General features: G+C 40.6%; 1 protein-coding gene across 3 annotated transcripts in view; it reads right to left on the reverse strand.

The window, feature by feature from the left end:
* Positions 1-1,128: 1,128 nt before the first annotated feature.
* The window catches only part of slc7a11 (solute carrier family 7 member 11), a 29,184-nt gene continuing 13,353 nt past the window's right edge, over positions 1,129-16,959 (reverse strand). For 2 of the 3 annotated variants that reach the window (XM_062394192.1, XM_062394191.1), the window contains 6 exons: positions 16,055-16,178; positions 7,215-7,318; positions 6,252-6,348; positions 6,002-6,151; positions 3,704-3,881; positions 1,131-1,690 (listed from right to left, as the gene is read on the reverse strand). In XM_062394192.1, the coding sequence (XP_062250176.1) occupies positions 1,635-1,690; positions 3,704-3,881; positions 6,002-6,151; positions 6,252-6,348; positions 7,215-7,318; positions 16,055-16,178 (709 nt within the window). In that variant the 3' untranslated portion in view covers positions 1,131-1,634. Of the gene's footprint in view, positions 1,691-3,703; positions 3,882-6,001; positions 6,152-6,251; positions 6,349-7,214; positions 7,319-16,054; positions 16,179-16,959 lie in introns of all 3 variants that reach the window. The other variant, XM_062394193.1, reaches the window with a different exon arrangement.

Genomic DNA, 16,959 nt, shown 5'->3' on the forward strand with positions numbered 1-16,959 from the left:
CTCTGGTGAAACGCTCTTGAAGTGACATTGTGACCTGGTCAGGGAGAACAGCACACGGAGAAACACACCGGCTAATTGACCCCCCCAAGAATACAATTGGAATCAGCTGTGGGTCTAAATGACCCGCAGAGACAAACTCTGGGTCCATCCGACCCAGGAAAAACATGAGGGGTAGTGAAATGAAAATATTGTGGAATGCTCCTGAAAAGCTAATTTGAACTGTTTGATGCTCAAGTAATTCCTGAGCATTTGCAGCCTATAAGCCATCAGCAGAGTGTGGAGATCCATATGCCTGCAGTACAGGCAAAGCTAACTTATGTGCGGCTGTGGCTGAGGGGTAGTGCAGTTGTCTTCTACCCAGAAGGTGGGTAGTTTGATCCCAGGCTTCCCCATCTGCATGCCGAAGTGTCTTTGGGCAAGATGCTGAACCCCCAAACGGCCCCTCATAAAAAGAAGTGCCGTTCATAGATGCACTGTATGAATGTGTGTGTGAAGTGTTCATTAAAAGACTAGAAAAGCGCTGTATAAATACTGACCATTTCTCATTTAATGCTCATTGAGTGTAAGCCAGCTTTTTTATGGTTCCACACTAAAGTGTTTTGTCTCCATCCTCTCCTCAGCAGTAAAAGCCCTCACTTCACAGGACACAGAGCTGTGCCACTGGGCAGCAGTTACAAAGACAGATGACCTGCCCTGGGGGGAAGGAGGGCAGATTGGATTCAAGGACTATATAAATTGTAAAAATCCACACAAAATGCAGAACTAACTGCAGATGCTCCAAGATAGATGGTGCTTTATGATCCTCATCTATTTCAATGGATTAACTAGGCAGATTAAGAACCACAGAAACTGAAGATGGTGTGTTTTAAGGAACTACATTAAATTCTACTACACCTTAAAAAAATACAGAGCTGCATCAAATTGCACAAATTACACTCATAGATTCCAGTCCCCTAAATAGGTCTTATATCTTACACCAAGATCAGTCATCATCATTTCTTGTATCAACTAAGTCCCAAAAAAGCAGGTGACCATATGTTAATGTTTAAATTAAAGAGTTAAATGAAGACTTAGGTCCGTAAGCCAGTCATTGCAGAGAAATGCTTGTGGCTCAGTTATTGATCACATAAGATGGTGTTTTAATTTGAAAACATGATCTTTATTTCACAGTGTTTGGTATTTGACCCACCTAGAGTGAACTATACTACATACAACACATTTGTGTGTGGGTACTTCAAGGAAACTTCAAGGTGATAAAATGGGACATATATTTCTACAAAGATTCCGTAGAGTTTATAAAACCCCATTAGTTCAGTCAGTGTTTGTATCATGTGCAGTGACTTGCTGTATCGACACAGCTATTGTTGTTCATTAAGAAGAATATGATGATGAGAAATTCATTCCCCTGCTGAGAATAATCACAGTGTTAAAGATGTATGATCGACATTAACAGTAGTAAATATTTTTTCTTTTTTTTCCTAAGTCTTTATTCTTCAAAAAAAGGGATAACATTTAAAATCACATCCATCAGTGACATACTTCACTTTCAACCCTACAGAAGTATGTTGAGTTTTACAAATTTCAACATATAGGCTATTTATCATTGGAAGTAGGGTATAGTGTTTTAAGAGGTGTTATTCCTCAGCAGGGGCAACTTCCAGGATGATCTGCAAGTTTCTGTTGAAGGAATCTGAGGAAAGAGAAAATAACATTATAATGTAATTTCTAGACTTGAATAAGGTAGCTTGTATATACACTCCTGATCAAAATCTTAAGACCAGTTAAACAATTGCATGAATTTGCATTTTGCACTGTTGATTCTAAGGAAGGTTCTAAGTAGAGTTTCAAAATGTAAAAAGAAGAAATGGGAACAAGAGCCCAAAAGTTGTGAGCAGGCAATTTATTGAAAACAACAATTTAACTGAAGTAGGCTGTTCATCAGCTGATCAAAAGTTTAAGACCACAGCTAAAAAAAATAAAAAAACTACTAAAACAGAAATTAATGTGTCAAAAACTGAGTCAGTAATGAGTAGCTCCATCAATATTGTTGATCACTTCAAAAATTCGTTTTGGCATGCTTGATGCAAGTGTTTCTAAAAGGCTAGTGCGAATGTTGCGCCAAGTGGTGAAGATGGCTTCTCGAAGGGCATCCACTGTCTGGAACTGAAGTCCATTTTTGTAAACTTCCCTTGCCATCCATCCCCAAATGTTCTCAATTGGATTAAGATCAGGGGAACACGCAGGATGGTCCAAAAGAGTGATGTTATTCTCCTGGAAAAAAGTCTTGGTCAGACGGGTATTTTGAATTGGAGCGTTGTCCTGCTGAAAAACCCAGTCGTTGCCACACAGACGAGGGCTCTCAGTCATGAGGGATACCCGCTGCAACATCTCCACATAGCCAGCTCCTGCACAACCTGGAGCTCCATTGTTCCATTGAAGGAAAAAGCACCCCAGATCATGATGGCGCCCCCTCCACTGTGCCGCGTAGAAAACATCTCAGGTGGCATCTCCTTGTCATGCCAGTAACGTTGGAAGCCATCAGGACCATCAAGGTTAAATTTTTTCTCGTCAGAGAATAAAACTTTCTTCCACCTTTGAATATCCCATGTTTGGTGCTCCCTTGCAAAGTCTAAATGGGCAATTTTGTGGCATTGAAGGAGATGTGGCCTTTGAAGACGTTTCTTGTTTTTGAAGCCCTTCCTTCGCAGATGCCGTCTGATGGTTATTGGGCTGCAGTCAGCACCAGTAATGGCCTTAATTTGGGACGAGGATCGTCCCGTGTCTTGACGGACAGTTATTCGGATCCTCCGATTCAGCGCCGGTGAGATTTTTTTGGGTCTACCAATTGATTTTTTTGTTCCATAACCCTGAGGATCTTTTAAGAAATGCAGAATGATGAACAGCCTATTTGAGTTAAATTATTGTTTTCAATAAATTGCCTGCTCACAACTGTTGGTCTCTTGTTCCCATTTCTTCTTTTTGCATTTTGAAGCTCTACTTCCACTACTAACCATCCTAAGATCCAACAGTGCAAAATGCAAATTCATGCAATTTTTTAACTGGTCTTAAGATTTTGATCAGGAGTGTATATATATATATATATATATATATATATATATATATATATATATATATATAAATATTATGTATGGCTTGTGCATATTTTGGAACATATGGAAGTTGACAATAATAGGGCTTCTACAAATGTGCTTTAATATGTATACATTTTTTTTAAGTTAACTTTTGGCTAATGTGGGTAGACCCCAACCATATACAATGGGATCATCAGACATGTCAAGGGGATGTGCAAAATTCTGCAAGTGACAAATATTCCACACAGCCTACCTTAAAAACTATTATTGAATGGAGACAAGCTAGTATTTGTGCAAACTTCTCTGAGTCGTTCCAAGTTTTGACTATTTCCAACATAAGCTTTATTCATATACACTGTATATATATATATATGCATTAATTGATTTGATTCTTTGTCACATGTCACTGATGGTTCCAGATAAACTTGTATGTCAAACAATTTCTCCATTATCATGAATCTGTCTTTTTGATTGAGTTACTTCATTGTTAGAACAGTTGAGTAAAGTTATTTTTCTGTCAGTGGACTACCCAATCTTCATCATCTTTCACATGTGTGGATGTTATATGAAGAGCCATTATATTAGATGTTGTCAGCTTTCCTTTAGATTACCTAAAACTCTCTGAAGCCACTTTGGTCTCTGATCGAAGTAGATGAAGATGTAGTATGCTGGGATGCCAGTGAGGGAAATGGCAAATCCAATCCCTGTGTTAACTGGGTCCGAGTACAGAGACAGAAAGACCATGAAGAAACTTGCAAGGCAGAATACCACTGGAATGAAGATCGGGACCTATGGACAAGTCAGGAGAGATATCTGTTAAGACTCGCTCACTGTATATGGAGTAATTTCAGAAAGTATGCACACCCCATTTTCACTTGTGAAATGGAAGTCATTTGGAACCAACCATCAGACTGAGAACCCATCAAGGAGAGCTTTTGTCAGGGAGGTGACCCAGGACCCACAGTAACATTAACATAGCTTCAGACATCCTGAAGGGATGAGAGAACTTGCGGATGGGCAAAACCCAAGGATAAGCGGGCCACTTTTATACCCAATCTGCCTCTTCTGACAACAGCAGGGGCCTTCCCAATTATCTGTCTAAATAGGGGTTATAAAATAATGTTTGATATTTGCGATTTTATATATTAGGCTCTGGCAACATACTGAAATAACCTGCTATAGCCAGCGAGAGCGAACTTACCAGGGAGCGCTTCCAATCGGATGTTGCTTACTTGTATACACACGTTGACAAAATTGTTGGTACCCTTCCGTTAAAGAAAGAAAAACCCACAATGGTCACTGAAATAACTTGAAACTGACAAAAGTTATAATAGACACAAATTTACTGAAATTTAGCTAATGGAAATCAGACATTGCTTTTGATTCGTAGTTCAATGGTATCATTTACAAAAACGGAAGGGTACCAACAATTTTGTCCACCTGTGTAGCTGCAACTAAAAGCAACGAAACATTCTAACTCACCTTCAGCTCGCTCTGCGAAAGCTATTACTGCCTTCTCAGCCATGAAATAATGTTTGTATTTCGTTAAAATGCAAAACACAGGCAAGTGCAGTGAGCTGACAACGTCCTCCTCCATGTTTGTTTTTCTTCGAAAATCACCTTTGATCACACAAAATACAGATAAACAGATACATTTATTAATCCCACACACATGCACACTCATGCAAATGGGGGAAAATTTGTCCTCTGCTTGAACACAGCAGGACACACAGAGCAGTGGGTAGCCATGCACGGCACTCTGGGAGCAGATGTTTTGGGGAGTAAGGTGCCTTGCTCAGGGGCACTTAGACAGTGGGTAGGGAGAGTCCTCTTGGATTTTTTTTAGACAGATCCAGGTGTTGTCCATCCAGGTATGTTTTTTGGTTGTCACTCCGTGGAGTCGAACCAGAGACCATCCAGCCTGATTTTCTGCCCATAGTCCAATTTTTCTGCCACTAGTCCACCGTCTCTCCAAGTTTCTGTGAGATCTGAAGTCTCCCTTAAAATAATTTCCTACAAACAGCAAGTGTGTGATTTTAAGTTCTGACCAAAAGTCTTGTGTGTGCGTTCTGGAAATTATTTCTTTGCTTCTCAACATTTTTAAAATTGTTCAATAGTAGAAAGTTGTTTGAGCACCAGCCCTAAGGCAGATATTCTCTGGCAAAGATTCTCTGATGCGCCAGGCATTTTACTCCAGTTACTGCCCATCACCAGGTTAATACCATCCCTACAGTGAAGCATTGTGGTCACATCATGCTATCTAGGCTTCTAAGCAGTAGGGACAGGGAGAATGATCAGGACTGAGGGAAGAAGGCATGCAACCAAATACTAAGATGTCCTTGAAGAAATCCTGCTGCAGAGGAGATTAACCCTGAAACTGGAGGGACAATGTTTCAAAGCATACAGCCAAGACAACACTGGAGCAGCTTCAGGGCAAATCTCAGTCCTTTCATCTTCCCTGGCTGGTAGAGACTTGCCCAAGAAGACACAGAGCTGAAACTGCTCCCAAACTGACTTCTACAACATACTAAATTACGGGTTTGAAAACTGTTGTAAATCTACAACAGCAAAAAGTACAAAAGTGATGAGGTGTGATTACTTTCTGACATTAGTACACAGATAAATTTGTCTGTTTAAAGAGTATTTGAGTTTGTGGGGAAGGATGCATTTCACATTTATTTATAATCACAAATATCTGAGCGAAATCACAGGTTTAACCTTGGTCTCATAAGGTATGAGAGGTACCTTATGAGACCATATGGTCTCATATGGAGGTATGAGACCAAGGTATTTCACCTTGGTCTCATACCTCATAAGGTATGAGACAAGGTGAAAACAGTGACAATGAGTGAGCTCTGTTAGACTTGATATTGTTGCATAGGATTTAGTACAGACGTGAGGAAACTGACCTTAAAGGGGCGGGGGAGGTCAGGTTTCTTATACCTGAGGTAGATTAAACCCAGTACCACCACACCAATGAACAGCCACCGCAGGAAGCTCATGAAGTTCAGCAGGCTGTAGATGTCCCCCACAAACAGCTGGAGCATGGTCATAGGGTACTGTACACATGATAGTATTAGGAATATTTCATTTTGTCAGCGTTGTCTAATGAGCAGTTATTAATTAAGTACATTGTTGTCGTGGTTGCAGTAAACTAACCATTATAAGAACAGCAGTCAGGGGAGTGTGTCTGCGGACGTGGATCATTGACAAAACCTCTGGGAGTTGTCCTTCACGTGATGCCACATAGAACATTCTGGTGAGGCCGTAGAGACATTTGAACCAGAAATTACAGGAATTAATATTGAACTGACTGTAACTAAAAGTACTGAGTACATTACATACAGTTGCAATTTCTTCTCCTTTATAGGTCATTTTGCAGTTCTTATTAAATTGGATTTTGCCAAACACTACAATTCTACTTATTTAATCTTGAAATATGTACCACTCAGTATGCTACTCAATCCACCATCACACTACTGACTGAGTACTAGGAAAATGAGCACATGAAGGATCAAGCCTATGACCTTAGAGTGCAAGTCTTTAATGAGCTACAGGCTACTTTGGTTAACCACGTGGTCAATCTTGTTCTGACAGTGAGCTAAAGCTTGAGCTACTTTACCTTGGCTTCAATCATCATCATCACAGAAATGAGAATAAGTTAGAAATTCAGGCTGCCGGTATGGAGAACGACAAGTTAAATCTTTCTGTGAATGTTTATTGGATCTACCAAACCATGAAGCCTAATGTTGCTGCAGAGGAGCCTCAGAAACCGGTGACTGTTGCTAACCTGATGTCAGCTAGTGATAACATGATAATGGAAGTTGCCAGTATATGTAGAATAGAGGTAACTGTAGTCTCTAGACACTAATACATCATATGGCCACAATATAGACAAGACTGTTACAGCAGTGGACCTCTTTGAAAGCTACCTGCAGGTTGATACACTGTAGGTATGCCTAACAAGTCACTACAGGTTGAGTTGAACGATTTTGAGGGCTGCTTGCACAGGCTAAATATGAGAGTGTCAACAAAGAGTTGTTATTGTTTGAGTGGGTTTGTTATTTCCTGTAAATGTACACATTTGTGAGATGAAAACCAGCAAAGAGAAATCATCTATACCTTGACAAGGCAAAGATGCAGCCATTCATAGAGCCATAGCAGGACAGAGCCACAAACACCGGAACAGCTATTGAGAATTTCCCCAGCAACTTCTCTGCAAACGCCTGTGACAGGTACAAACACAGGGAGAGAAACAGAACGTGAGCACTGGATGCCACATGGATGCATTAAGTGACCAGCATTTGCTAATAAAGTATCTATGTTTAAACATTCTAAAACACAAACTAGATATCTAGTTAGTTTCACGATTGCGACAGCACTATTGCACCAGTGACCTGTCCGGGGTGCCTTTGCCTCATGTCAGTTGGGATTGGCTCCAGCCTCCCCCACGACTCGCAAAAGTACAAGCGGTAAACTGTATATAATGAATGGATGGATAGATATATACTATTTTTCACTGAAACTTTATTTTTCAGTATCAAGATAGCCTGCTGAAAAAGGATATATCTCAGAAGCTCTTTTAATAATGGACTATTAAAACACTTATTTGTAGAAAGTGCCCACAAAATCCCAAGTTGTGTTAGTAAGAGGCACGAAAGTGTTGGTAGGTGTAATTGTGAACTTGTGACAGACTAGCTGTTTCCTCTGCCTCTAGTCTTTATGTTCAGTCGTGTTAATATCAATTATTTATAGATTTAGCCTCAGTGCTGAGACAAATATCCATGTTAGGTCTTGTCGTCCCATGTCTCATTAGCCTTGAATGTTTTATGAATAGCCCCAAATCTATGAATCTGCTGATCTCATCCTGTTGATCAATATGATACAAATCTGGTCCTCGGTGTATCATTCAATCAGCCAATTTAGGTCTCACCTCTTGGAGATGGCATTTTGTGTGACAATGTGTTACTCGACACCAGGCAGGTAACTAACAAGCCAAGTCATTGAGGCAAGCCCCAAAGGATAGGGATGTAAGAAGCTTTTTCAAAAGAAAAAGGCTAAATTATGTTTTGTCACAAGTAAATGGTCAATTATATAGCACTTTTCTAGTCTTGATGATCACTCAAAGCACTTTACAGTACAGTTTTACATTCACCCATTCACACACACATTCATACAGTGCATCTTTTAGCAGCACTTTGTTATTCTATGGGGGGCCATTCAGGGTTCAGCATCTTGCCCAAGGACACTTCGGCATGCAGATGGGTCAGACTGGGGATCGAACTGCCCACCATCAGGTTGGATGACGACCACTCTACCCCTCAGCGACAGCCGCCCAGGTGCAACTTTAAATATATTTATTGGTACTGTGATTAATTAATAAAAAATAAAACTCTTTCCAAGGTTCACCGGACTAAAATGGAAGAGATACACCCACAATGTTTAGGAATTCAATAGGAGAGAGAATTCGATCCTAAAGTGCTAGGGTTGAGGTTAGATAATGTAATGGAAGATAGATGTTATTCAAATTCAGAATCCACTTATTACACTGCAGCAAGTTATACATAGCAGCAGAGACCTGATTGCATTGAATTTTGGCTTGTATCTGGCATCCAGTTGTGTTGCTGCGTTGTGTGTCAGCCCATATAGATTATTGAGCCTTGATCCGTATGGGATGGAGTAATGCTTTAATAATGTAGTTGAATAATCAGATATTTGTTGGTGGGTTCAAATAATTGATTAAGCATATGTATAAAATAAACCGATAAAGTAGATGTGACTTAGAATTTTGTTGGGACAATTGGGATTTCATCCTGTTTAAGAGTAGGTCAGGAGAGATGAGAAGAGAAAAGGAGGATAGAGGAGACGAGATGAGGAGAGAGACAGAGACACTAAAGAAATAGGGAGATAGATAGTGCATAGGTGAAGAAGAGGGACAGTGTTGTCACAGTTTAAAATAAACACAGTCTCTTCCCTCTTATATTTATCTTATCTGATAAACCTGGTGAAAATCTATAGACATCTACGTTAGGATGATTATCTGATCTTTTATGATCCTACAACACCGCTCTTCATAATTTTTGGTCCAACTCATCCTTTTTAGTTTAAGTCAGTTTTAGTTGCCTAAGTAAAGAATTTAGTCTAATAAAAAATACTAGCTGACAGCAGAGATTTCAAAAACAAGACGAGCATGTCAGTCAAACATCAGCAAACTGCTTTGAAATGAGATTTCATCCAATTAGGCTGAAAGAAAAAATGCAAATAAGCCACAAGGGTGTTTGGTCTGATTAATTTAAGGAACACATTCAGATATGAAAGAGAATAAAACAACAAAGTCTCCAGTGCAACTTTTACAACATGAGCCAGTCAATCATTGAACTTTCTGTATAATAACACAGACCCTGAGTAAGAGAAAACTTTCAGAATGCTGCGCTGCTATTAATCCTGACCTTCTAAACATCAGTTTTGTCACCACTGTGCCAGTTGATTTTGTCTGTAATTTTTGTAAAGGCTGCAGGTGTAATAGCCTGTTTATGTCACTGCCACTTTATTACACTTGTAAAGTAGTTATTTCTAGTTGGATTAATTTCGCTTGAAAAACAACTTCACTCATCAGTATCTAACCTCAATTTCTTTGTGATCTTAAATGTGTCTCTTCAGGTTGTTGGTTGTTATAACAAGATTTTCTTTTGCCCCATTGCTTCCCCTTTGCAAAATGGTAAATAAGTCCTACGTTGTCATGAAAATGAGCACAAATACCACCTTGATTTCTTTCTCCAAAGCCCTGTTGTTATAAATGTCATCTTCTGGTAACTAACTCCAAGTCCATACAAGGCTAATTGTGCAGCACAGGAAACCAAGCTGCTGCATTGAAAAATAAAGTCTCTTTTATTTCAAATATAAAAATGAAGAGTTCTTCCTTGAAGGTTAAGGACAGAGGATGTTGCACCTTGTTAGCACAATTAGGAAAATTCTGATCTGTGAATATGGGCTATACAAATAAAACTTGATTGATTGATTGATAAGATAATTCTATAATATCTTGTAGATACTGCATGTTGTTAAAGTCATCATCATTATCTTAACCTAATTCTATCCCTTAAACCAAGCCTTGACCCCTAAAACTAGCATTTTAACATGTGGAGAAGAGGTGAGAGAAAAGAGTGAGATGCATTTGATGCATTTATTTTGTATTAGTCCCAAACACATGCACAGACATGCAAAGGCACACTCATTCAGGTAGGGAATTTAATCTCTGCTTTTGACCCATCTGGTGCAGGACACACAGAGCAATGAGCGACCATGTACGGCGCTCGGGGAGCAGATGTTGGGGGAGTAAGGTGCATTGCTCAGGGGCACTAGACAGGGTAGGGAGACTCTTGGATATTTGGACAGATCAATCCAGGTTCGTCTTTTTGTTGTTTCTCCGTGGAGTCGAACCAGAGACGAACCAGAGACCCTCTCTGCCCATAGTCTAAGTTTCTGCCACTAGACCACCGCCTCTCCAGCTGTGAGCAGACATGAGTGAGCTTACCCCCTCACACCAACACACACACACACACACACACACACACACACACACACACACACACACACACACACACACACACACACACACACACACACACACACACACACACACACACACACACACACACACACACACACACACACACACACACACACACACACACACACACACACACACACACACACACGCACACACAAGACCATCAAATATATTTTATCTCAATTTGTATTTCCCAAAATGTTAGAAAAGGAAGGCTCTCCAGACTTATGAGTCTACATACTTGTGGTTTGTGTTATTTTTGTTCCTGTTGTTACTTAGCTAGAATTAGAGCAGTCTAAAGGGCTGCTGGTCATAAATGGGCCATGCAGAGGGGGGAGCAAAAGCTGCTTCCACTATTCATTCTAAGCCCTTCAGTGCTGATTAGTCGTGGCCCATGCATGTTTGAACAAGCACAGACTGAGAGGGAATAATTATGACTTTGTAATAGGTGTCTGTAAATGTATACAAACGGACATGGGAATTATGTTGTCACTTAGGATCCATTCTAGGTTATGATGCAATGAATCCTGTTTCAACAGGTTAAATATTCACAATACTACGATGAGTTTATAAGAGAACATTTTCAGAAGACATTTTTCACAAACCCAATTGATCTGTATGCAATGGCTTGAAGGATTAATCACCAAAACACATACAGATTCAAATGTGTGTAGTTATGATCAGGGAGCTCTACACAGAAAGAGGTCTCTATGAAACTGAAGAAGGGAGTTGTTTATGTTGTCTTGGTGAGGTTTATTTACAAATTAGCTTTTACAATTATATTTTTGAAGGCAGTCAAGCATGTGGAAATGATCTGAAACACCACAGAGGAAGCATTCAGTCTTATCACATACCACCAGAGGTCAATCACTGAGTGATGCACTGGTTTCCATTGTAGCCACAGAGGCATAAAACATGTTTTAGAAGTTCAAAAGACACCAGTGTGTGTCTAAACAATGTACCTCATCTGTAAGAAAGCCACACACAGTATAATGTCACACTGGGCAAATATAAGTGAAACTAGGGCGACGTTGTAGCACTGGCGGGCCCGAGCACCCGCACGTTGAAGCCTGTTGCGGTCGGTGGAGAGAGCGATCGATGACTAAGCGCATGTCTCCGCGTTGCATCCATTTTTGCGCTCTGCGGCAGTAGGTTTGCCAGTAGGTGGCGCCATCACTATTATTACACACAGACATATAGATCTGTTCAAGTAGCCGCTCTGATGTAGCGTGAGCAATTTTGTGTCAATTGGACAATTTTACCACAACGTAATTTTCACACTTATTAGTAGGTGGCGCTATGACCCTGAACTAATATTTATATGAGGAGCTGTTCAGATCAGTATTGTGATTATAGGTCAGTAGTTTGGAGCCGGTTGGATAATGCAGAGTGGATTAACAAAGTACTTCCTGTTTCCTGGCTAATCAGTAGGTGGCGCTATTACACTGAGGAAATATTGACACATAGAGCTGTTCAGGCTTGTACTATTACCATGTGACAGAAGTGTGGTAGTAATAGGACAATGCACAGTGGACTTATGAAAACATCGCCTCGTCTGGCGAAGGATGATCCTTCGCCAAACATCAATGTTTACATGGTTTGAGGAAATGTCACAATTCTGACCTTGATCCAATGACTTGACTGAGGTCATTTGAGCTGTATATTGTAAAGCAGCCAGGAGCAGTTCATCAAAATATAAAACATGTCACTTCCTGTAGCCACCAGGGGGCGCTGTGATTTTCAATCATGTTTTCTGTGTAGATGTCATCAGGCCTGGACTCTTGTCTTACATGTCTAGTTTGGACTCGATTGGACCATGTATGTTCGAGATACAGATGCTCGTGTTTTGATGGCGTTTAATCAAACTTTGATGCCACGCCACGGTCACACGGTGTGACGGAAAAAAATCCCTTAATCACTTTTTTTCTTAATCTTGTTTTGATGACACTCATCTGAATTTGAAGTTGATCAGATGAAAGCTCTACGACAAGTAAATCAAAGAAAAAATGTGGAATATGGCTAAAATGGCCACTAAATTCAAAATAGCGGACTTCCTGTTGCTTTTTTCACAATGCTCCTTGAGACTTTTTTTCATGACTGGTCACGATACACCTATGTCCCGATTTTGGTGAAAATCCGTTATGTGGAAACCTAGGGGCTGCGTTCCAGGGGGCGCTGTTGAGCCGTTTTGCCACGCCCATTTCCAAATACTCCAGAATACGTAAACTGTTGAGGTTCTGTTCATCAGTTAAGGTACAGTGTTATGATCCCCAATATAGGTTTGATCTATTATGTTGGTTAATTTTAAAGACATATGTGATCAGCCATAAGAGAAACATACATAAATGTTGTTCAGCATTCATAGACCAACTGCACAAAGCAGCTACACTTATCCTATGTCTCATGTACAAGTCCAATATATAGGGCGGCCTTCTCAAGACAAGTGCAAAACTTGAGTTAAAGTATGTAATCAAGTTTGAGAAGTTTTGCCTATGAGAAGAACAGAGTAGAATTCCTTTATAGCAGCACAGACGTCTAAGAACACTTGCTCTTAACACCTTTCTTAAGGCTCTCCTATCACTCATCTTGCACAGGGCAATAAAACTAAGTGCATTAGCATAGATCAGAGCTCTCTCAGAGAATGAGTCTTCCTTTGCTATAGGTTTACAATAGCACTGATAGCAGCCTTTAGTCTAATAAGCAATGGTGGCTGTTATTAGGGTATGTCTGTGATGTGATTAGCAGTATCACGGCTGGAACAATCCCATTAACAGCTGCTGGAAGCCCAGCTGTCAGAGACACAATGCTGATAATGACATTTTAAGTGCAGGAAGGAAACCATGGTGCTCGGTATAGGACCACACATCACTAACAGCAGAGAGGTGAGACCTCAGCCACAGATAACGCAGTCTGTAACCTTTCATATCACCAATAAAAATACCAGGATTATCATGGGAATATCATCAGTGTTATCCAGGTATTGTTAAATCAAAAAATCAATAAAAACTGAATAAACAAGCAAACAGCGCTCTGTGGCAGTCAGTGCATGTGAGGTTATGTATTATTTCTTCTCTTTGTTTGTTTTCATTTCGGCACTTAAATCTTCCACAAACTCCATCATTGTGTTGTTATGAATAGGTCCCTAACAAGATCCCAGCAGGGCATTATTGTTCACGTATACACAACACTACACAACATCCTCAGTCTCTGCTGCTCTGCTGGACAGAAAAAAACGATGTTGTGTTTAGAGTTTTTTAGGATGATGCACATTGAAGAGTTTTGGCAGCACATGATGTCAGTACTTAGCAAGCCAACCTTTGGCAGATGCTCAGCTTGCAAAACTCTTACCTTATTGCAAATAAGGTAAGAGTTTTTCTACATGTTGGAATTTACAGTCAACATTTTCACATCTGAGATATTTTAAAAGCTTTAGTTTGTGTGTGTTGAAGCAGATCAAAATCACTGCCTTGTTGTTTCAGTAGAAGTTTTTTTTAAGGGGTTTTCTTTGTTGTCTGTGTTCCTCTGGACATTTTCAACCTGAATTTGATGATGAGAATTGTATTTCAACAGTTGGAAGGTTTGTCTACATGACTGTTTTTTCCCCAAAACACAAATGTCACTTTGCAGATGATGACTTTTGTGAAAGGGTTGCAGGTTTAATTCACATGGCCTTGATGCACATGGCTGTGTGTACATCCGTGCTGCACAGTAGAATTGTGCTCCACCAAATCCACACGTCAGTTAAACATTCTTGCAGTTACAATGGGGGGTTTAGTTTTGCCTCATCTCAGCAGAAAGGCAGTTTTCCTGAAAGCTTCCTTGGTCTTCATTAAAATCCCTTTAACTTCTCTTTCAGATTTCAAGCAGGAAGTTTTATCCATTCCACTGCTTTGATCATTTATTCGTTTAGCAGCCTCTGTCAGTTGCTCAGAGGAGCCCATGATGTTTAGTGTGTCCAGAAAGTTTGTGGAGTAAGAGCTTTGTAATGAGCTGACAAAGTAGAGTAGGAGCCAGAGCTTTTAGCCATCAAGCTCCTCTGCTGTGGAATAAACTACCACTTTCAGTTCAGGAGGCAGACACCATCTGTTCGTTTAAGAGTAGGCTCAAAACCTTCATTTTTGATGAAGCTTATAGTTAGAGCTAATTAGTGCGGCAGAACTTTACTTGTTCCATTTTATGACACATGACACACGGAGCGTCTTTTTCCAGCTTCTCCTTCCTCTTCTCCATCCCTATCCCCCTTCCCCGGAATCCATTTGCTTTATCGTCCGCAGATCCAGGGCCTCTGTGGCCGCACCATGGATTGCGGTTTGTTGATCGCGCACCGGGGGTCGCAGTGTGGGATCCAGTGTGGCGGATTCTGAGTCGTGTGGGCTGATCGTGGTGGTGGTGGTGGACCCTGTGTGGCGTAGTCTGTGTCGTGTGGGCTGATCGTGGTGGTGGTGGCGGACCCTGTTACGCGTTGGCATCGGGTACGGGCATTGGACCAGGACCGCGGCGGCGGCTCGTGGTGGGTGCCGGTGGACTGTGACTGAGGACTGGAGTGGCGTTCTGGTCTGGATGGTGGATCATGGTCCTGCTAGTTGCTGACCATGGACTGTGATTGCAGCAGGACTGCTTGGCATGTCATGTTGGGGTTGTCCTTCGGGATGCTTACCCTCATCAAATGCTGCTAGAGACTTTAATCTTTAATCTTGAAGACTTTAATCTTGATGATGTTTTCCTGCACGTGGCATCTATTGCACTTCTGTCCGTCCTGGGAGAGGGATCCCTCACATGTGGCTCTCTCTGAGGTTTCTATGTATTTTTACCCTGTTTAAAGGGTTTTTAGTAGTTTTTCCTTACTCGGGTTAAGGGCAGAGGATGTCACACCCTGTTAAAGCCCTGTGAGATGAATTGTAATTTGTGAATATGGGATATACAAATAAAATTTGATTGATTGATTGATTGACATTTCCAAATGGTAGGTGTTGACCTACCTTACAAGTCCCATTGAGGGAATTAGGAAAGGTCTTAGACTTTATGAGTAAAAGTGGCCAAGGTGCTTGAATTATTTTTAGTTCAAAAAACATGATTAATCAGCTTCAAACTTCTACACACAACTGGATAACTGTAACTTTTTAAACAATTTTTATACTTAAAAATGTATTTTCAGGTTGATAGTAATTTAGAGTGTCATTTTGTATTGTCACCTCTTGTTTGAGGCGAGATTGTCCTTTTTGTCTTTGCATTCAAATAAATAAGAAAAAGCACCTAACCACGACCCTGAGAGTTGAAATGTTAGAATATTATGCTTTGAACTTTGAACCAAGCCAATGAATACAAATTATTATTATTTATTTTCGGTCTTGTTTTTTGTGTGCTTGTGTTTAATACATTTTGTATTACTTACCACAGCAACCGCATCAGACGCCAGTATCTCCTCTGCTGACATCACTGTGTAGTAGGCCACGTTAGTGAGCACATAGCAGGAGGTCACAATGAACATGGAGATACAGATAGCTAACGGAAGAGTCCTGAGGATAGGAGGGATAATGACAGTAGCACAAGGTCATTCACCTTTATTTCACTTTGTTTGACCGACACTTCTTGTCTAACAACCATCGATGCCCTGAGTAAACACATTTTCTGAGGATAAGTTGTGAAAGCTACAGTTAGGTCATAATCTGTTGCTGTCCCTTTCTCTTTTAGCAGTGAATGCTGTTTTCATTAACTGATTTCTCCTGACTTTGTTTGTTGTAACTGGAATATTAGGTTACTGATAACTGAACTCTAATGTGTATGAAAACATGAACCAGGTGCAGCAGCCTCTTGTTACATTAGTGGTGATGGAAGAATATCAAACAACAGCGTATTCATAGTTTCCCATTCTTTAATCACTTCTTGGCACATTTTCTTTCAATTCAAGAATGGAAAATACAACTATGTTATTGTTTTAGTTGCAATGAGTCATTAGCCTGGATGCCAGACGAACTTAGCCCCGCCCACAACATTTGAGGTCAGGAAGTTCGGTCTGGAGTCGCTCTGTTGGGGAGAAATTATGCCCGGCTCGAAATCGACCGGTCCAATCAGATTGTCAGGGCGGGCTTTATACGATCATGGACAGATGATCAACAGTAACGTAATCAACCACGTCATCAAAGTACGCTTGGGTTGAATTGGTTATCAACCAACATGCTTGCCGCGTAGCGACTCCCCTCGCATAACTACCTGCAGTTTAAGGAGAGGACCATGTTAATAGATGCACCAGATCCCTCGCTTGTGGACCAGTGCAATAAGACACTCGCCGTACAACGA

This window comes from Platichthys flesus, chromosome 8 (genome assembly GCF_949316205.1).
Source record: "Platichthys flesus chromosome 8, fPlaFle2.1, whole genome shotgun sequence".
Classification (NCBI taxonomy): domain Eukaryota; kingdom Metazoa; phylum Chordata; class Actinopteri; order Pleuronectiformes; family Pleuronectidae; genus Platichthys; species Platichthys flesus.